The 21,789-nt window shown below is 44.1% G+C and overlaps 2 protein-coding genes across 2 annotated transcripts in view; one reads left to right on the top strand and one right to left on the bottom strand.

Moving 5' to 3' along the window:
• Nucleotides 1–21,107, bottom strand: part of myo1hb (myosin IHb) — a 35,499-nt gene extending 14,392 nt beyond the window's left edge. Inside the window, exon 1 of the mRNA XM_028462070.1 lies at nucleotides 21,023–21,107. The gene's annotated coding sequence lies outside the window, so the exon portion shown is untranslated. The remainder of the gene's footprint in view (nucleotides 1–21,022) is intronic.
• Nucleotides 1,944–12,704, top strand: LOC114473731 (synaptic vesicle 2-related protein-like). The gene is made up of 16 exons (XM_028463503.1): nucleotides 1,944–2,005; nucleotides 2,166–2,278; nucleotides 3,107–3,192; nucleotides 3,264–3,362; nucleotides 3,458–3,529; nucleotides 3,620–3,744; nucleotides 3,843–3,906; nucleotides 4,002–4,127; nucleotides 4,202–4,330; nucleotides 6,078–6,151; nucleotides 6,310–6,386; nucleotides 6,474–6,578; nucleotides 9,112–9,223; nucleotides 9,314–9,395; nucleotides 9,493–9,582; nucleotides 12,471–12,704. The coding sequence occupies exons 1-16, from the start codon at nucleotides 1,944–1,946 to the stop codon at nucleotides 12,702–12,704; spliced, it is 1,650 nt and encodes a 549-aa protein (XP_028319304.1).
• Nucleotides 21,108–21,789: the final 682 nt, after the last annotated feature.

Here is a 21,789-nt window from a genome sequence, read left to right as displayed (position 1 = left end):
TATGAGTTTAATCCCACATCCCAAGGCGTGCCAGTGCATCGTATACCAGTACATGTGCAAAAAAACCGCTACTGCAAACCCAGGAACTGCCCTTGGCCCGCAGATGCAGCCAGGCCAGCAGAAAGAGCGGGGGCCAGGGAGCCCCAGGCAACCACCCCGCGGCCGAGCAACCCCCCAGATGCCCACAAGATCCCAGGCCGAGAGGCAGCCACCGCCCGCCACACACACATCCGAGGAAGCCCCAAGCAGCCGAGCACCCAGCGCATCCCCCCACCGCCCCCAATCCCAAACCCCAAGGCCCCCCGCCAGCATCCAGCCCCCCCACCCCCCCACACCCAAGAACCCAACCCACCAAGGGAAGGGCCCAGAGAGCCCCCCGCCCGAGACCCCAGCAGATTAGCCAAGGCCCCCGCCCAGCAGACGGCCAGAGGCTCGCGGACAGGGGAGCCGGCGGGGGCCCGCCGGTGGGCCCAGAGCCAGCAGGGTCCGGACCCCAGGCCAGAAGGACCCGGAACGGCAGCAGCACCGAGAGCAGCGCCCCCAGGGACGACAACCACGCCCATAGTCGCCGAGGGCACCAAAGGGATGCTGCAAGCCGCCCCGCCGGCCCCCAGGCACACCGACCAAGCACCCCAGAGCGCGCCAGATCGCCTTTCCTTAATGCCGCCCGCGCGATGCGCCCCAGACAACACCTCCCCCCCACCCACCAATGGGCCCAGCCACACCGCAGAGCCCGGCTCACAGCCGCAGGTATGGCAGGGCACGGCCCGTACCACCCGCCCCGGAAGACCCCTGCCAGGACCGGCCCAGCCAGCCGGCCAGACCCGCCGGACCCAAAGGGCACCACCGCAGGACAGGGAACCCCCAAGGGCGAGCCCCCGGGCCAGACCTCGGCAGGGGGCAAAAAAAAAAAAAAAAAAAAAAAGGAATTAATCACGTCCTATTATTGTTTTTGTGGTAAGTAAAGGTAACTTTTGGTGCAGATGACAGCAGAAGCATCCAGAAGCAAGGTGAGAGCACAACCTGCTGTGAGCTAAAGGTTATGACAAAAGAACATTATTTGGTACCCAATGCACCATATATGTGCACTTATGTATTGTAATAATACTGCAACGTTTCATTGTTTAAACAGGTTTTCAAATTTGTCAGAAAAACCTAAATCTACAGTCAATTCTTTAAAGCTATGAATCTATTAACTAAGTTAAATACCAGGTTGTTTAATAATCTGGTGTCCAGTAGAACAGTGTTTCTCAGATGGGGGTACATGATGGCAATGCAGGGGGTACTTGAGAGAGAAAGTGGAAAAATTAACAAAGTGCCAGTCATGGTCCCACCCCAGGTGTGATGTGACAAAAACTATAGAAATAAATCTATTCGGGAGCAACTTAATCAGTGTTTTTCAACCTTGAGGTTGGGACCCCATGTGGCGTCACCTGGAGTTTAAATGAGGTCGCTTGAAATTCCTGAAAAATTAACAATGATTTTGGATTTTTTTTTATTATTATTATTATTATTATTATTATTATTATTATTATTAAAAAAACTCAATCTTAAACAACTGCATTTCTATCATTTCACTTTGTGAGTAAAATGCAGTAAAAAAAAAAAATTTTCTGAGCTCAAACATCATCAAAAACTAATTCTAGAAAAAAAATATCTTTGGAGTCACCAGAAATTCTTGATATTAAAAAAGGTTGAGAACCACTGCAGTAGAACCTTTAAACATCACATGGGTGATCTGTAACACCAGGTAAACTGTTCAGGCAGCAGCCAATCACATCACTGGACATACACACGTCATTCCCCTAAAGCTAAAATAGGTAAAAAATACTATGAGTCTTAAACTCATGGCCTGGGGGCCAGCAACTTGTGTATGAACAGGTTTGAGTTACTTTAGAGTCGCTGAGAACAGTTGAGCCTCACAACTTCAACCTCAAACAGCAATGAACGGGCGGAGAAACTCAACCCAAAGCACCTACAAGCGGTGGAGGAATCCTGCGCAGTGGTAACAAATACTGTTGACATGTTTTTTTTAGTTTTTTTTATTTTAGACACCATTCACATTTCACTTCTAAAGGATGAAAAAACAAAAAAACTAATGAGCTTTGTTTTTGTTCATGTCATGTCTCACAAAGCATTTTTGTTTTTGTCTTATAATAATTCAGGACTGATGCAGATTCTGCTGCTCATGCTGATGAAGCCACAGACAATGAGATCTGCACCATAGCAGCAGGTGGTGATCAATATGCAACCAGCTCAGACACTAATACGACCGAAGGTTTGTGCTCCAAACTGTTTTAAAAAGTAGTCAAACTTCTGCTTTCCAACGTTTTAATTCTCAGTAAAGAGAAAGACTGTGTAAAGAGTGAATGTACATCACAATGTTTTATAGACGCACATTTTTAGTGCTTTTAATGGATGGTACGCGATCATATGTTTGGTAGTTGAATAAATAAGTGATTTGGAAAATAATCAGTGTGGTGTAAATTCAACAATAAAATGTGAACAACAGGATGTTGGTCATCCAAGTCATCATAGCACAGGTTAAATTATTAAAACATGACTATGGATGAATGCTAGAAAAACACATTTGCAAAATGTACATTTTAAACTGATGTTTTATCACCTTTATTAAGCTGTTAGAACTCTGATATAGAAGCTAAAGGCTAACATTTGATTGTAGCCTTTCATAACGGTGAATTTTTCAGAGACAAACTCTTTTCTAGATGTGTAGTTATATTGTTGTTGGTTTAAAACTCATTGTAAAACCCTCCTGAAACTGACTTTAGAACAAATGTTTATAATGAAGTATTTCTTATTAAAACTTATTCATTGTTTACTTTGATTGCACATCTTTTAGCCCACGGTTAAGTCAATCTTTGTCATTGACCATGAGGTATCTACTGTAATTAGGTTTTTACAGTTGGCTGATGCAACTCCAGCCATGTTCCTACTTCCTTAACTGTGTATATTTAGACAAATGAAGGTTGGTTGAAGCAAATTTTCAAAAGTTTACACATGAAAACAAGATGTTTTCTTTACAGGTAAATGTGTGGAGAGTGCACATTAACCTTACCATTTGTTGACCGACTTCCATCTTCTATAGAAACCTTCACTATCAACGAGGCTATGGAGGTTATCGGTTTTGGAAAGTTTCAGTGGAAAATGTATCTTCTCACTGGATTGGCATGGGTAGTAACTCAAATTTAAACAGAAACAACCTATATGTGATGCTTGGACACTAATCATCTGTCCTGTCTCAGATATCAGATGCTATGGTGATGATGACTCCTGTCATAGTGGGCCCTGCCCTGCACTGTGAGTGGAGGATTCCTGCTTATCAAGTTGCACTCATAACATCGGTAAAAAGCATTTTTTTTTTGCTCATTTTCTCAACTGCTTGATTGGAGTAGGTTAGGAAGTGCGTGCAGTAAAAAACCTCTTTTCTCTTCATCAGGTGGTCTTCATTGGGATGGGGATTGGTTCGCCTGTTTGGGGAAAAGTGTCGGACAAGTACGGCAGAAAAGTAGTAAGTGAGAGTCACATTCAAAAATTAAAACTTAAAATGTTTAGTTGATTGTACTGAACTTGATTTCCTGTACATTTCTCTGTGACTTAGGGCCTTGCCATGTGCTTGTCTTGGACTTTGTTCTACGGAATCTTGAGTGCCTTTAGTCCTGTGTACGGCTGGCTCTTGGCTTTGCGTGGCCTTGTAGGTGTTGGCATTGGAGGAATTGGTCAATCGTAGGTTACATATTTCTTTCGTGCCTTACAAAGAGCTGTTTAAAGTGGCAGCTTAGAATTTTTTTTTCTTCATATTTTAACCTTAAATTTTTTTTTAGGGTAACTCTTTACTCGGAATTCCTTCCAGTTAAGGGGAGAAGCACCGCCATCATGATGTTGTTGGTACTGTAACTAGTGTTTCTGAGAGTGACGTGTCTAATGTAATAATATAAATGTGCTGCTCATGACCTGCTCAGTAATGTCCTTGTGTGCATCAGGCCTTCTGGGCAGCTGGTGGTGTGTTCGAGGTTCTCCTGGCTTTGTTGGTAATGCCCACTTTGGGTTGGAGATGGCTGATCGGCTTATCTACAATACCAATGGGACTCTTTCTTTGCTTTTTCTCTGTAAGTATATCTAAATGTATATTTTTAAGTTTGGAAAACCAAAGGTTAACTGCATGACAAACTGTCTTCCACAGTGGCTGCCTGAAAGCCCTCGTTTTGATGTGCTGTCAGGGAGGAGAGAAAAAGCAATTGTGACTCTAACCCGCATTGCTAAGGAGAACAACAAGTCTTTACCTCAGGGAAGGATGGTTGAATATGAGCAGGTGAGAAAGTTTGTGGTAAAAACAATTGATCGATTAACAACTGATGGATTGTTACATTGTTATCAGGAATGACGGCTTTTCTTTAGTTGCTAATTGTGTAATGTCGGTTGTTGTGGTATAAAAGTTGTCCTTGCATAACTTGAGCTTAAAATATTTAAAGAGTAACTAAAACCCTGTTTTTTTCTGATCTGTCACTAGGAAAAAAAATGCCTTGATTATGGGAGTTACTGCTGTAGCAGTAAGACACGCCCACTGTCAGCCCACACCGCTGTGCGCAGAAAGACATAATACACACAATGATGTGTCTGTACACACACACTTAGCAAGTTCATAAGCTGAAGTGTGTCACTGCAACCACAGGCACACAATCACAACGTGAAGCTCACATACAGCCTTACAGACACCACTCAGGGGCAAACAACCCTGCTCTCCCATCACCTCACGCACATACCGATAAGACTGACACATATCCATGCACACGTAGAGACAGACGGGAGTACACTCATAGCATAGCATGTGTCTGTAAATACACACATAGCTTGATGAACTCTCTGATTAGCGCAGAATCTGCTATTTATAGAAGCACAGAATCAACACTAGGGGTTGAACAGACTACTCGACTTTAGTGTTGTCTCGCGACTCTGTCCACGTGGCTTTGATTAGTTGCAGTACCTGACTTTGGCGGCACAACAGCAAACGAGAGTCCTCGTACCCCTGCACGGCAAGGCAGCACAACGTTGAGCATTTCTCGCTCCTTTGTGGTTTGTGCTTAAACTGCAGCTGGTAGGCAGATACAACAGCAAATATACATGCTAACGTTAGCTGTCGTGATAACATGTCTGTATTAAGCAGATCTGGAAAACATAAGCAGCGCAAGATGGAGGCTCCATTAGCGGTGTTAGACCGCCAGTCCCTGGGACACTGGACATGCTATAGCAGCTAAGTAAACCCAGGAACACTACTGCTTCGCCTACCATGAGTCTACGGTAATTGTTCAGCTTCAATGCGGTAGAGAAGTAGAGTGCTATGTCAACTGCATAAACATCTTTGTAGCTATTAAGGAACTATTTAAAAGTAAATGCAGACTGGAGAAGAATTACGAACGTGTTTATGGGGGAGTAAATGTCCGCCGAGAAGCCGCAGGGGTTGGAACTGTTGCCAAAGATTTTTTCGGGTCACGGATTTTGGCATAACACCGGCACTCGGCTGCCACTCGGCTCGGCTTTGGCTCTGGACTAGTTGATGTCGAATCTATATCGAAACTAGTATGCACATAAAGTCAACTTTTAAAATTATGAAGTCGTTCAACCCTTACCGCACACTTAACAGTGGACTTCCTCATTGGCTGTCAATCAAAGCTCACTGAGGGCTGTGATTGGAGGAAACCCTCCTCCTTCCTCTCAGGTGTTATAGGAGGAGCCGGGCCAACAGTGAAAGTTGATGACGCTGGAGAATCTAAAGAATACGTTTCAGCCAAATGCAAAATTTAATTGCAATAGCCGGCATTCAACCCTTAGAGGCAAGTACAGTATATCTGACATTTTACTACTAAATACGTAAAATTAAAATACTTTTACTAAAATGTGAAGAGTCGGACTTGGATTAATAAACAGAAATACTTAATACCCAAATACGTATGTATTCAACAGAAAAAAGTGGGTTTGGGGTTTAGTTACTCTTTAAAAAGTGATTGGCTGTTGAGTCTCTATGATGGCTCTTAGATATTGCTTGATGTCTTTTTCCATAGATAGAGCATGGAAAGATAAAAAATCTTTTCAATTCACAATACTGGAAGACAACTATTCTGCTGTGGTTCATATGGTAAGTCCAAGACAAGATTTTCATTTTGGGATCACTTGACTTGTCTGTGCACTCATACCTAATGCATCTCAAAATGGACATCTCATCGGTAGAATTAATGTGTTAATGTTTGTTTTTTTAAGTCTTGTACATCATTAGTCACTCTGATATCATTGTAGGTTGTCGAATACCTTCTCTTATTTTGGCATTGTCTTATTGACAACTGAGCTGTTTCGGGCTGGAGATTCCTGTTGGGGTATGTTACCATCCTCTTTGTGAAAGCAGGTTAAGGTAGTGAAATGTGAATTTTCACAATGTGAATAATTGTTTTCATTCTTTACAGTAACCACAACTGACAAGATTGAACCACGCTGTAGCCTCGAATGTAAATATTCCACAGCTGCTGACTACAAAGATATTTTATATACATCATTAGCAGAACTTCCAGGTAAATGATTCTATTGGCAAATTAGGTTTGGTATTGTTAATCCTTGTGACTGAGCATCAAGCGATAGTATATGTACACCATAGATGGTCTGCGATAAATACAACTAGAGCCTGACCTTTATGGAATTTTTAGTAGTCTCAAAAAACCACTAGCCACTGATAAACTTCCTGAAATTGCAAACAGTAAATATGTATGAATCAAAAATGGAAAATGTAACTAAACAATGAACTAGAACTTTCCTTCCATTGTTATAGTTTTGTAATCATTACTTCCAGTTCGAAAGTGTCAAGTTATAATCCATAAAGCACAGCACACATTTCAACATAACAAAAAAGGCCAGACGAAATGGATAGTCCCTGCCGGTGGGTACTGAGTACCTCACCATGGAGGCATTTCAGAGGCACACCATCTGGTTGCTTCACACTCAGCTGCAAATCGATCCAGAGCTGAAGGTCATGGCCTGATGGAGCCATCAGGACCACATCATTTGCGAAAAGCAGTGATTCAACCCTGAGGTCACCAAACTGGAACTCCTAGAGTCTAGGCTGCACTTTGAAATACTGTCCATAAAATTTATGAACAGAATTAGTGACAAAGGGCAGCCCTGGAGGGGTTCAACCCTCACTGGAAACAAGTCACAAAAGTACCTAAAATTGGTACAGTTGAGAACTGATATTGATTCTCAGGTAACACCCTACCTTCATCCTTAAAAAGACAAACCACCACCATGGTCTGCCAGTCCAGAGGCACAGCCCCCAATGCCCATGCAATATTGCAGTCATGTCAACCATGTTAGCCCCACAACATTCTAGACCCCAAGGAACTCCGGGGTGGATCTCATCCACGCTCAGGGCCCTGTCACTGAGGAACTCTTCATCCACCTCATCTACCTCAACCCCAGAAAAAAGAAAGCTCACTCCTGGGTCCCCAGGTCCTACTTCCTTACTGAAAGGCTTATCAGTGGGATTGAGGAAGTCTTTAAGTAAGCCTTCCACCAATCCACAATGTCCTGAGTAGAGGTCAGTAGTGTACCATCCACATCAAACAATGTTGACAGTGCATTAATTGCCTCTCCTGAGATACCAGATTATGGTCCAGAACATCTTTGAAGCCAACCAGAAGTCATTTTTCATGGTCTCATTGAACTCCAATCTTGCCCAGGTTTTTGCCTCAGCGACCATTGTGGCTGCACTCCATTTAGCCTGTCTGCAGCTTCTGGGGATCCCATAAGCCAAAAAAGCCCGATAGGACTCCTTTAAGTTGACGAGATCCCTCACCGCTCATGTCCATTAGTGGGTTCCGGTTTTGCTGCTATGACAGGCACCAATCATCTTACGGCCCCAGCCCCGATCGGCCGCCTCAATAAAAGCAGGGAACATGACCCACTCGTCCTCAATGACCCTTGCCACCCTTGAGATATGGTTGAAGCTCTACCGGAAGTTGGAATTTAAAATCCCTCTGACAGAAGACTCTGTTAGAGGTTCCCAGCAGAGTCTCACAATATGTTTGGGTCTCCCAGCTCTGACAGGCACCCTCCCCCAACATCAGAGCCAACTTTCCACCAGCTGGTGATCAGTTGACAGCTCTGCCTTTCTCTTCACCCAAGTGTCCAAGACATGATGCCGCATGTCCAACACCACAACCGCAAAGTCGAACATTGAAATGTGGCCTAGGGTGTCCTGGTACCAAGTGCACATACTGGATACCCTTATGCTTAACATGATTTTTGTTATCTACAATGGACAATCTCAAGAAAATAAAAAATGTGCCACTTGGGTTTAGTTTGAGGGAGAGCATTCCTGATATGTACATCCCTCTAGGTCTCAATGTCATTGGCAATGTGAGCCTTGAAGTTCCGCACAAGAATAAATCCCCAGTAGGAGCACTCTCCAATACTCCCTCTGAAGAGTCCAAGAAAGATAGATACTCTGCTGATGTTCGGCGAATAGGCACAAACGACTGTCAGAATCCATCCCTCTCCAAAAGGTGGAGGGAGGCTACCTTCTCGTCCACTGGGGTAAACTCCAACATGCAAGCCCCGAACTGGGGGCAACCCCTGCCCGGCGCCCCTCACTCATGGCAAACTTTTCAACCTTGCACACCAGCTCAGGCTCCTTCCCTCCCAGTGAAGTGACATTCCACGTCCCTAGAACTAGATTCTGTAGCCAGGGATCAGATCACTAAGGCTCCCGCCATGGATTTGTACGTACCTTTTGTACATGAGGTTGTGACCACCAGGTGCTTGCCTTACCAGACAATGTACACTTTTTGTAATGTCACATGTGGCTTTCGAACCTCTCTTAGTGGTCACCTGGGACCTGTTTGTCTTGGTTGACCCGACTAAGAGCATTAAGCCCCAAGGATCATTCACGTACTCAAATACCTCCACCATATTAAGGTGGCAGTTCATGGAGGAGTGCGTGGACATGTTCCACATACAGTACATACTAGATTTTAAAGCTATAATTTCTCAATCTTAAGTTCTACATTGCAAGCTTTACTTACCAGCACTTTGTCCAACTAATTTTTTCAGGACTTTTCATTGTTGTGCTGGCAGTTGATAGGATTGGAAGAAAAAAAACCATGGCACTGTGTTTCTTCATGTATTCCTTGAGCCTTCTGCCTTTATATGCCTGTATTGGGAGGTAAGACTGTTGTGTAATATTATATTATCTCAAAGCAATAGAGTCATAAATCATTGTAAAGATCTGAGCACATCTCTTTCTGCTTTGAAGGATCGCTCTGACAATTTTCATCTCCATTGCCAGAGCTTTTATAGCTGCAGGGTTCCAAATGGTTTTTGTTTATACACCAGAAGTATGTATTATTTTTAAATCCATAACTACACTAAATATCCAGGTACTTTAAACTAGACAAAGCCCAATGACTTTTTTTTTTTTTTGTTGTTGTTAAGGTTTTCCCGACGGAAAACCGAGCCTCGGCAATGGGGATATGCAGTGCAATGTCCAGGGTGGGTGCCCTAGTTTCGCCTTTTGTTGCACAGGTAAGATAGTGACTTTTAATCTTAGTGATGGGTGCTTATTAAAATCTTTGAATATCTTACAGTGAGTGCTAGGGTTACCAACTAAATAAAATGAAAAAGTTCATATTTGCAGACAAAAATGTAAATGGTAAATGGACTTGATTTATATAGCACTTATCATCACACTGAAGCAGTCTCAAAGCGCTTTACATATCAGCTCATTCACCCAATCACACTCACATTCACACACCAGTGGGACAGGACTGCCATGCAAAGCGCTAGTCGACCTCTGGGAGCAACTTAGGGTTCAGTGTCTTGCCCAAGGACACTTCGACACATAGTCAGGCACTGGGATCAAACCCGCAACCTCTCGATCAGAAGACAACCCACTACCACCTGAGCCACTGGAATGTAGTTATTCCAGTCATCCGTTTGATTGAGGGAAGCTGTTGAAACCACAATTTGTGACTCTGTGGCATGGGAATTATGCTGCTGAGATGTTTTCCTTGTTAAGGAGGGCAGCTTTATGGTTCTGTGTTTGCACTGAGTGCAGGTTGTGCTTCTGAAGCCTTCTGACTGGGCGTAGCTCAGGTGCGCTGCCTAGTGCCAGGTGATTTATTGAGCGGTGGCGGTCGGGGAATGGTTGTACTTTGAATTTATTCATTCAAGAATACTGACTCGAGCAGGGAAGATCCCACATTCTCGCCTGATGCCATTGTGCATAAAAGTTTACAGTTCACATCTGCCTGTCAAACCTAAGAGCGTGTTCTGCAAAGTAAGATTTTGAATTTGAAAAGATCAGCTAAAAGGTGAGGCTTTGCTTGGACACCGCAGGCTGAAGCCAACACCTGCTGTTGAGTCAGATGACAGCCATGGTTCACCATCAGTTGTCCAACTGGACTGTGAAGTGACACCCTGGCTGATTTTTAGGGAGTAGAGTTTTTTTTTTTTTTTGAAATGTTTTTCTTTACTTGGTCATAAAGAGAACCATCAAATGATTTTTAAGGTTGTACTGCAGTTCCTGTATGACACTGGATCTAGTAGTTACAGTAAAGACCAGTGAATGGCAGTAATATTTCTTGTGGTGTCCACACTGCCGTAAATACAGAGGAAGAAGAAGAAGAGACCTGAGGATGCGAGGATCACGTGATAGGTCAGTCATTGGTCAGTTTAGGTCCTGTGACTAGGACTAAACCTAAGTCTAACCCTAAAAATTGTTGTGATAATGGGTTATAACCTAACACTTACACACTTCGATAACCATACCAATAGCACTGGGGGTTGTCCGTACGGCAACCATACAAATAGACACTTTCAAACTTGTATTACATAAAAAAACAGGACATACAAATGAAAAGAGAAAAGAGATGGAAACAAAGACATAACAGGAGATTTGCTTGTGGACCGATGACAAGGTAGAGCTTCTGCTTTGTTGCCATTATTACTGTTGTTGCTGTGGGAGTTCATTGTTTGCAGAGTAGCGTATACGCCAGGGGTAGGTAACTCCAGTCCTTGAGTGCTGGATTCCTGGGACTTTTGGATGCGTCCCTGCTCCAACACACTTGAATCAAATGAATGACTCATTATCATGCTTCTTCAGAGCTTGATGACAACACATCAGGTGTGTTTGGGCAGGGACACCTCTAAAAGTCTCAGGAATCTTGTCCTCGAGGACTGGAGTTACCCGTAGTACTGTTTATAAACTTTCCCACTCTGGGACCTGTTTTCAGAAGTTATGGTATTCGGCTTCCAAATCCACATTGCCATGTAGACGCAAGGCGTAAACGACAACCCGTCTCTGTGTGGACGTGGCCTGAGAAAGCAGCCGCTGAAAGTAAAGCGCTCTAGGTGACGGAAATCAAGGCCAATGTCTTATGTAATCTAAAATTTCTTCTTTAGGAATACATTAAAAGACGCAGAATTTTGGGAAAATTGTACATACTGTACAAGGGCTACTCTGTAACTAAAGCTGCTGATTTTAACAGAAGACTGATGTAAACTGTGATGTTTACATCAAATAAATATTATGGATATAGTAAGGTTAAAAGTGTTAGCAATGTTTTTCTGAGTAAGAAATCAAATTTTGCCATACCAGCCTTCATTGCCCGATCTCATTAGATCTCGGAAGCTAAGCAGGTCTGGGCCTGGTTAGTAGTTGGATGGGAGACCATTGAGAATTCTAAGTGCCACAGTGGAGGAAGTCACTTTAGTGGTATCGGTCATTGTGTCCTTGGGCAAGACACTTCACCCGCATTGCATAGTATGAATGTAGTGTGAGTGAGTGTTGGTGGTGGTCGGAAGGCCCGATGGCGCACTATGGCAGCCTCGCCTCTGTCAGTCTGCCCCAGGGCAGCTGTGGCTACAATAGTAGTTTAACACTAATAAGTGTGGAGTGAAAGAATAATCCCTTAATTCTGTAAAGCGATTGAGTGTCCAAAAAAGCGCGACATAAAATGGATGTATTATTAAAAGCCTTCCATTGGGTATTCTATCACTTTTTAAACAAAGAAGTGTAATTTAAGAGATGTTTATATTTTTTGAACAAAAAAGTCGCATTTCTGTTTAAGGTGTTAAAGTTTGGAATGATATTAAGGACCACTTTAAATTAATGTCTATGTTCAAAAATTCTTTAAGAAACAAAACGTTTTGCACCTATTGAAACTTAAGTTGATAAATACTGTACCACTGTTATTGATTTGTTTCTATTGTTTTTCATAACGGTGTTTAGGGATGGGCTCTGATAAGCAGTTACTGCTTCAGCCCATTACATTTTTGGTTGTTTAAATTCATGTTTATTCTTTATATTGTATATGTTGGAAGACAGCCAAGAACAAATAAATATCAGTCAATGTTGTAAGGCCCAAAGTTGGAACAATAAAGATTCCTCACTCCACACACTGACTGTTCAGGTGTTGCTCAGGACCTCAGTGTATCCAACTATCTCCCTCTACTGTGGCTGTTCTCTGCTGGCTGGCATTGCTTGTTTGAATCTTCCATTTGAGACTTTGGGAAAGAATCTGCGGGAATCACACCTGGACCAGGAAGATGAAGGACAGACAATCAAGACAGCCATTCATTCAAATGGTACAACACTCTATGAACAAGAAATACCTGTAGATCAACAAGGAAGAATGAACAAGTGAAAAGCACTGTAAGGGTTTTACTGCTTCTTGGACTCTTCCATTTGTGTATGTCACACTGAGTTATCTCAGTGAAGAACTACAACAAGGATCAAACCATCACAGACGGTGTAAAACTAGTGAATGTATAATGCTGGTGGATAAGGTCAATCCACTGTGGTGAGTCCGGTCAGAACTCAAAAGGCAGTCCGTAGTTGATTTAGATGGGTTTTAATGCAGACTTGAATTTGTAGTTTGTCCTTTACACTTCGATGCTAATGTGTGGTTCTAAAACAGAAATAATAATGTGTCAATCTGTAATGAATACAGATACTACTGCAATAAACTTACTGGTACAGCAATATTCACACTTTAAATAAACAACAGCAGAAGTAGCTCCTCATTAAATGTTCATGTGAACTGAGAATAGCACCAACTAACAGTGAAAACGCTACATTTCACTACAAACTCGGTTTATAGCAATAAACACAACTTACTTGTAGTTCACGCACAAACACCATCAAAGTAGGGTGAATGACAAACAAACAAACTATGAACTAAACTTAAAGTACTTAAGAACTAAGCACTGTAAACTCTGATGTGTCTCCTTCCTCGTTTCGCCTTCTTTTCTCTCTCTTCCTGCATCCTACACACTGGTGGGCTAGGCTCCGCCCCTTAAAGGGCCAGCATGCCAGTCTTTAGACAGCCTTTTCTACAGCCGCCCCTGTATTCACCTGTGAATACAAACAACTAAAAAGGCTGAAAGAATAGGTAATTAATCGTCCTTAAGTAGGGCAGGTAGGCTGACCAGTCTTGCCACTGGTCGGAGGTAAGTACTTCCTTTCACAGTCACTTCAGCCGATCTGATCCGGGTGTCTGGTCCAGGAAAAACTTGAGAGACTTTGCCCACAGGCCACAGGGCCCGTGGCAGCTGGCTGTTTACAACCACGACTACGTCTCCTACTTGAAGATTGACTGATTCAGTCTTCCACTTCTGGCGAACTGGCTGGCAAGCTGCTCTTTGAGGTCAGGATTAAGCGCTTGAAATGCTTCTTGCAGCTCGCGTTGTCCTCGGAAATTTGTCCCCTGATCACAGAGGATCTCTTTGGGTTTCCCCCGCCTGGCTATAAAGCGTCTCAAGGCCATTAGGAATGCATCAGTGTCCATACTGGGGATCAGGTAAAGGTGGACTGGTCTTGTGGTTAAGCATTTAAACAATATTCCCCACCTCTTCTCATTCCTGCGCCCAATCTTGATGGTGTATGGGCCAAAACAATCCACGCCTGTGGAATAAAAAGACGGCTTGAAGAGGCGCAGTCTGGCTGGAGGTAGGTCCGCCATCCTGGGTGGGTTGGGGTGACCCTTCCACTTCTTACACTCAGCACAGGAACTTTGATGGCAGCGTACTGCTTCACGTCCACGTAGCACCCAGTATCTCCTTCTGATCTCTGTAAACACCCTTTCTGGCCCGGGATGTTGAAGCTTATCATCACAGTCCTGTATGATGAGTCGTGTAATAGCGTGTCTGGACTCGAGAACAATAGGGTGCACTTCATCTACTGTCAGGTCAAGATTACGGCGAAGACGGTCTCTTACTCTGATGAGCCCAGTCTTCTCATCAAACTCAGGTGTAAGTAGAAGAAGGCGACTAGATTTAGCAATCGGTTTGCCGGTCTTCAACTGGGTGACTTCCTCGGGGAATGACTCTCGTTGAGCTTGTTGCAGGGCTTCTAGCTCAGCAGCAGCATATGAGCATGCGGTGAGAGGGTTGTTGGAGTCAGCCGCCCCGTGAAGCTGACATGTTGTGGCCTCTAGGAATCTGTTCCAGTTCTGGTACTGGAGTGGATCTGGAACACTAGAACTGGACATGGTTAGCACAACGAGTCGTTTCAGCTCACCGTCAGGATCGCTCTGAAGTGGAGGTGGCAGGCCAGGCCAGTCACTCGGAGCTTGTTTCAGGAACACTGGCCCGTCTGTCCATCTACTGCCCCGACTAATGTCTTGGAGGGTCAGACCACGAGTTATGTCGTCTGCTGGGTTGTCTCATGAGGGCACATACCTCCATGCGGCAGCTTCAGTCAGCTCTTGTATTTCCGCCACACGGGTGCCCACGAAGACCTTATATCGGCATGAATTTGAGCCCAACCAGGCCAAGACAGTGGCTGAGTCAGACCATAAGGTGCTGCAGCGAATGGGAAGGGTTAACTTGGTGCTGATAACCTTGTAGAGCTGGGCACCGCTTAGAGCAGCGCACAACTCCAACCGAGGGACAGATTGCTGCTTCTTGGGGGCAACACAAGAGCGTGCTGCAAGGAAGGCAACCTCGACTTCTCCCTCTGGACTCTCTGTCCTCAGATAAGCCACTGATCCGTATGCCTGTTCAGAGGCATCACAGAACACATGGATGTCTCTCATGCAGGTGGATTGGTCAAGACTGGGACTGTAGCACCTGGGCAGTGTTATCTCGGAAATGTGTGTCAGCTCCGCTTCCCATGCTTGCCACGTCTCTAACAACTCCTCTGGAAGTTGGGGATCATCCCAATCCCTCTTCTTCTCCCACAGATGGCGAACAATGACTTTGGCTCAGGTGGTATAAGGCACTATGTAGCCTAGAGGATCATACTGGCTAGCTAAAACTCTATAGATGTTCCTCATTGTAGCCACTGAGCAGTCAATATGTCTGTGTTTGTAGTTGAGGGTGTCAGACTTACAGTTCCAGTGAAGTCCGAGGGCTGGCTCCTGGATGTCGGGCTGACCTTGAATGAGCCACAACTCACAGCTGGATGATCTGAGGTCTGGAGGGAGATGGTTGATGACATTTGGGTTGTTGATTGCCCACTGCCTCAGCTCGAATCCCCCATCAGCTAAAAGGTGGCGCAGTTTATCCACAAGAATCTTGGCAGCTGCTGGACAAGTGAGGCTCTGTAAACAGTTGTCCACATAGAAAGACTTGTTAATTTCAACACGCACGTCTTCTTCTGGATGACTGTGGTCAGTGACATGTTTCTGCAATGCAAACGTTACACAACAAGGGCTGCAAGTAGTCCCAAAAGGAAGTGCCTGCCACTCATACACATCAGGGGAACTGTCTCGCTTCATGTCCCGCCATAGAAACCGCAGCAGTGGTCGATATACAGGCAGGAGCCTCACCTAGTGAAACATACTACGGATATCACTGCTAAAGGCAACAGCATGCTCTCTGAAGCGTAATAGCACCGCCAGCAAAGCAGGACCGAGAGTTGGACCGGGTAGGAGAAGCTGGTTGAGGGTGTGACTTTGGTACTGGAATGAGCAGTTGTACACCACCCGGTTCTTCTCATTATGTTGGACCATATGGTGGGGTATGTACCAAGCTTCTTCACTGCTCTCCACTTGTTGTTCTGTCAACTTCACTGCATAACCACCTTCTACAAGCTTCTGAATCTCGCTCTGATAGGCAGCAGCTTGTTCCGGCGATTTGGCTAAGCGCTTCTCGGTGCCTCTGAGGAGTGGCAACACTGCTTCGGGAGTGGCTTTGAGGGTAGGCATGCTCTTAACTTGCAGAAGAGGTGTAGCGTAACGGTCAGTGCCATTAAAATTAACTCTCACTGTCTGGTCTTGGAGGAGCTTGACTGCCTCTTGGTCTTGTCGTGACCTAACTGCCAACTTCTCATTGCGGTAAGGGAGCACATCCATCTGCCATTACTTTTCTACACGAGAACAGCTCTGTGGGTGATGGTGCAGATGTGAAGAGGCAGTGACTTACATGAGGGCTGGATTTGAGTTCGTGAGCTGGTCCCTGTAGCGTCCATCCGAGTAGCGTCTTCACAGCTGCGGGCCCACCTGGTGGTCCTAGTCGGACTAGCTCTATAGGAGTTATGAGGTGCGTATAGTCTGCACCAATCAGCAGCATGGGACAAACTGTGTCTAGAGGTGGGAGGGGCAAACCTGACAAATGTTTATACTTCTGTTGGAGCAAGGCAACTGGATGGAAATGCTCTGCTAAACTCAGTTGCTCAGCAGTGAAGGCATTCTGGATGCTGTACATCTTGTCAGGACTGGCTGCTGGAGAAATTGTGAAAGACACAGCCGCCCCGTGAAGCTTCTCCACTTCTTGTCGTACCGTACGAAGAGCCAACACCTCTTTACTCCTTTTGAGACCCAACTGTTTGGCGGCAGACTGGAGCAGTATCATCCATTCAGATCCATCATCTAAGAGAGCATACGTCTCCAAGGACTTCTCACCATTCCTCAGAATTACTTTACTGATCTTCAGCAACACCTTGCAGTTGTAGACTGGGCGGTCGACGTACATCACTTTGTTGGCAGTGTTTACCAGGCAGCTCTCTGTAGGAGTTAGAGCCTGTTTGTCCACTCCTCTCTCATTCACCTCGTGCAGCACGAGCAGATGTCTCCTACCACAGGTCTTGCAGGGAGCTTTAAGTGTGCATTTAGCAGCTTGGTGATTACGTCCGCAACGCCAGCACTTATTGTTTGCTTTGATCCATGTCACCTTTTGTCCCCTATATGTGGTCTCTCTCTGCTGCACGTTAGAGTTGAGCGCTTGGAAGAATGAAGGATCTCTACCTGCATATGAAGGCGCACTCTGCTGGGGCGTGGCTGCATAGTATGGCTTATAGGGTAGGCCTCCTGATGGCTGGGAAACTGAGAAAAATCCTGAACCAGGTATCCTTGCGAGCTGAGAGTCGGATATTGTTGCAGTTGTTGGGTTGGAGTATTGAGTGGCGGGTGGTAGGGTCCATAACCACCACTGTACACACCTTGAGGTAGAGGAGACATGAGTGGAGGCTGGTGTGCTGGTAGCTGGGGCTGTAAAGCAACCATCAGACTCTGGAACTGTTGGCGGAGCTCGGCATTCTCTTGGCGTATCTCTTTTAGGGCAGCACTAAACTCAGAGAGCTGGTTGGTCTGTTGCCCCCCGGTGGCTTGCCCCATCGACTGGCTAAACTCCTGTGTTTGCTCCTCAAAATCCCTCAAGTTTACTGTGTCAAAGCTCTGACTAACAGGTGGTGACGGAGTTCTTGTGGTGGTTGGACGCTGCAACATTGATAAATATACTGGTGCCACCCTTTCATCTGCAACTGGTATTCGGAATTACCTCTGAGCTCCTGGCCCACTCAGGTCATAATGTGACAGGTAGGAAGGGACTGACGTTAATCCTTTGGGTATAGTGTCTGTTACTGCTGACTGCTCCATCTTGAAACAACAATTTGCTTATCCAGCTCGAAGGACCATTGTAAAACTAGTGAATGTATAATGCTGGTGGATAAGGTCAAACCACTGTGGTGAGTCCGGTCAGAACTCAAAAGGCAGTCCGTAATTGATTTAGATGGGTTTTAATGCAGACTTGAATTTGTAGTTTGTCCTTTACACTTCGATGCTAATGTGTGGTTCTAAAACAGAAATAATAATGTGTCAATCTCTAATGAATACAGATACTACTGCAATAAACTTACTGGTACAGCAATATTCACACTTTAAATAAAAACAGCAGAAGTAGCTCCTCATTAAATGTTCATGTGAACTGAGAATAGCACCAACTAACAGTGGAAACGCTACATTTCACTACAAACTCGGTTTATAGCAATAAACACAACTTACTTGTAGTTCACGCACGAACACCATCACAGTAAGGTGACTGACAAACAAACAATGAACTAAACTTAAAGTACTTAAGAACTAAGCACTGTAAACTCTGATGTGTCTCCTTCCTCGTTTCTCCTTCTTTTCTCTCTCTTCCTGCATCCTACACACTGGTGGGCTAGGCTCCGCCCCTTAAAGGGCCAGCATGCCAGTCTTTAGACAGCCTTTTCTACAGACGGACTATAGTTCTTGTTTTGGATAGTTTAATATTTCTGTAAAATGTGGGCCATGAGAAGAAAAAGAGTTTGGCATTAATGTGCTGTATCTCACCTGTTGTCTACTTTTCAACATTGAACATAAAAAACCCCCCATGGCAACCGTGGCCAACACAACGTAGCTTACCGCCACCGGTATGAATGCATCATGATTTCTGTGAAACGCTTTGAGTCTCCTTGAAAAAAAGCACTATATCAATCCAATAATAATTATGTATTTTGACTTTAAATTTTAACCTTTGCATTTACTGATCATTGCACGGTTATTATCAAAATGAATAGTCATTCAGTGGAATCTAGACATTTTCTTTGAATGATGCATCTAGTTAGGTATGCTTTATATTTATTTATTTTGACCAATCAAGAAAAAAAAAAAGCTATATTGGAAAAGAATCTTCTCCCAGATCCCGAGGGAGGTGGGAGACATGAAGTCCGAGTGGACCATGTTCTCCACCTCCATTGTCGATGCGGCCGTTCGCAGCTGTGGCCGTAGAAGTCTCTGGTGCCTGTCGAGGCGGCAATCCCCGAACCCGGTGGTGGCGCCCGGAAGTAAGGGATGCCGTCAAGCTGAAGAAGGAGACCTACCTGGCCTTTTTGGCTGTTAGGACTCTGGAGGCAGCCGAGAGGTACCGGCAGGCCAAGCGCGGTTGCAGAGGCAAAAACTTGGGTTGTCGGGCGTCTTGTTCACGAGTGAGGGTCGGATGGAGCCTGAGATCGATAGACTGATCGGTGCGGCGTCAGCAGTGATGCGGTCGCTGTATCGGACTGTTGTGGTGAAGAGGGAGCTGAGTCGGGGGGCAAACCTCTCAATTTGCCGATCGATCTACGTTCCTACCCTCACCTATGGTCATGAGATTTGGGTAATGACCGAAAGGACAAGATCGCGGATATAGGCGGTCGAAATGAGTTTCCTTTGCAGGGTGGCTGGGCGCACCCTTCGAGATAGAGGGACCATGCCTCTGAGCTGGCCTGGTGTCGCCTCGGGGTCCCCCCTGATCGGCTGGAAGAGGTGTGCGTGGATCGGGAGGTCTGGGCATCTCTGCTGAGACTGCTGCCTCCGTGACCCGGCCCCGGATCAAAGCAGAAGAAAATGAATGGATGGATGGAAAAGAATGTGATTATATTTCCAAAATATTTGAATGATGATTATGTAAACAGTGTAAAATGTATGTAAAAGTATTACAAAAGCTGAAGATCAATCAATCAATCAATCAATCAATCTTTATTTGTATAGCGCCAAATCATAACCAATGGCATCTCAAGGCACTTTACAGTAGAGCAGTCTTAAGGACGGACTCTTCATTTTATGGATACACACATATGCATATATACGTATATACACATACATATGTATCCCACACCCAACATGAATTCATCATGGCGGCAAGGAAAACCTTCTGTTAAGCAGCAGGAACCTTGTGTGGATCCCATTCCTATGATGAACAGCCATCCACGTTATGCTGAAGAAAGAAGTTGTAAATCATTAGCCAGGCAGCATAAGCTGCCTGGCCCAGGAACCTATTGTTATCCTGTGTGTTCTTATTTCTTCTTCTGAGGAAATCATACTTACCATTAAAAACTGTAAAACGAATTAATTGATTATACTTTATTAATCCCCGAGGGGAAATTCAGTAAATATTTCTCCCATAAATTTTGCTCAATTGACTCAAAACTTGCGACAGTGCATCAAAATGTTTGAAAGTTTTGTAAACATATTGCAAATTCTTGCTAAATACATTTCCATTGTTCATTAAAAAACATAAAAAAATGGAAGTCATTGTAGTTTGGAAAATATCAGCAATTTATCTATGAATTTATTGATCTACATCAATTTGATGCTAACAATTGGAGTCAATGTTTGAATGAATTGTCTATTCATAAGGAAACGTACGTATCAATAGACCCAGGGACTAATAACAGTGTGTTTTCACTGTGCCAGGGTGGCTGAGTGGTCTAAGCGTCTGACTCAAGAATTCTCCCTTCTGCAGGTTAGAATCTCACCTTTGTCATAAATATTATTTTCATTTTAACATATTCAACACAGCAAATTCCACCTACATATATGAAAAATATTAACATTTTAGGCTATTTCCTGGTTTAGGGATAGGATTAGGAATAGGGTTAAAAAATACATACACAAAAAATAAACTTTTTAGGGTATTTCCTGGTTTAGGGCTAAAATAAAAGGGTTAGCAGGGAAGCTAAAAATAAATATGAGCTAAAATAAAACTGACAGTACTGTAAGTCACATGGTGCACCTATCGCGTCACCTACACTGGCCAATGAGGGGTATACGTTTCCGTATGAATAGCCGCGGCCATGAAAAAACAGCATCTTTAAACATCAGTTTTTCACTAAGCGTGCCAATAATTACCAACATCTCCATGCTGTCTAGATGCAATTTGTGCTTTATATTTTTGTGCTCATACCTGAATTTTTGACAGCTGTTTTAAATGTGCCTTTAAATTACATAATCGAGCTTACCTGGAGCACACCACTGCATTGTAGTTTCTAGTAAAATCCTACATTTCCCACAATCCTTAGCGCTTCTCTGTAGTCCTTGTACTCCTTCTTCGACGTATTTTAAAGGTGTCGGTACTTTCATAGCACGTCTGCCAGTCTCTCGTCAAGGTTCGTCTTCATCTCTGCTCTGTTTGGTAGGCGGTAGGTGTTGCATTTAATGCGGAGCGATGTGGAGAAACACATGCCGAGCATTGTTTAGTGTGACACGGTGAACTCTGTGCGGTTGTAAAACCTGAGCTTTGAACAAACAGCAGCTGTCTTGAACACAGGTGACTGGCTTAGTCAATTAGTCAAGCTACAGGTGACACCTTTGTATGCTAATTAGCTCAGTGACGTAGAGCAGTGTTTCTCACACTGTTTTAGCTAAAGTAGCCCCTTGTAACGGACTACCACATTTTGCTCAGAATTCTGTGAAAAAACAACTTTAGAGCATAATGATGAAAAATGAATGAGTGATAACACTTTTTTAAAAACTCATTTTGTAAATAAGTGAATGAAACAACATTTAGTGGCTCCTGAATATATTTATTTCTAAATTTTCTTTCATTCACAGTCATCTCCCTCCTGATGTGGGACCAACACATCATTTTGTGTGTTTTTTGTGTATTTTGTTGTTTGTCTGTTCTTCTTATTATTCAGTGTATCTTTTCTTTTTTGTTTTTGTTGTCATTTTTTCGTATTGCTGGTATTATATTACAGAATTCTCTCAGTGTGTGCGTTTTTGGTGT

This window comes from Gouania willdenowi, chromosome 12 (genome assembly GCF_900634775.1).
Source record: "Gouania willdenowi chromosome 12, fGouWil2.1, whole genome shotgun sequence".
Taxonomy (NCBI): Eukaryota; Metazoa; Chordata; class Actinopteri; order Blenniiformes; family Gobiesocidae; genus Gouania; species Gouania willdenowi.
Note: the sequence above shows the minus strand (reverse complement) of the source record. Positions and strands in the feature narration are given on the sequence as shown.

Coding starts and splice junctions, on each gene's coding strand:
- LOC114473731 (XM_028463503.1), top strand. CDS start 1,944: ATGAACGGGCGGAGAAACTCAACCCAAAGCACCTACAAGCGGTGGAGG. Junction 2,279..3,106: donor AGACACTAATACGACCGAAG/GTTTGTGCTCCA, acceptor CATCTTCTATAG/AAACCTTCACTATCAACGAG. Junction 6,152..6,309: donor ATTCTGCTGTGGTTCATATG/GTAAGTCCAAGA, acceptor ATATCATTGTAG/GTTGTCGAATACCTTCTCTT.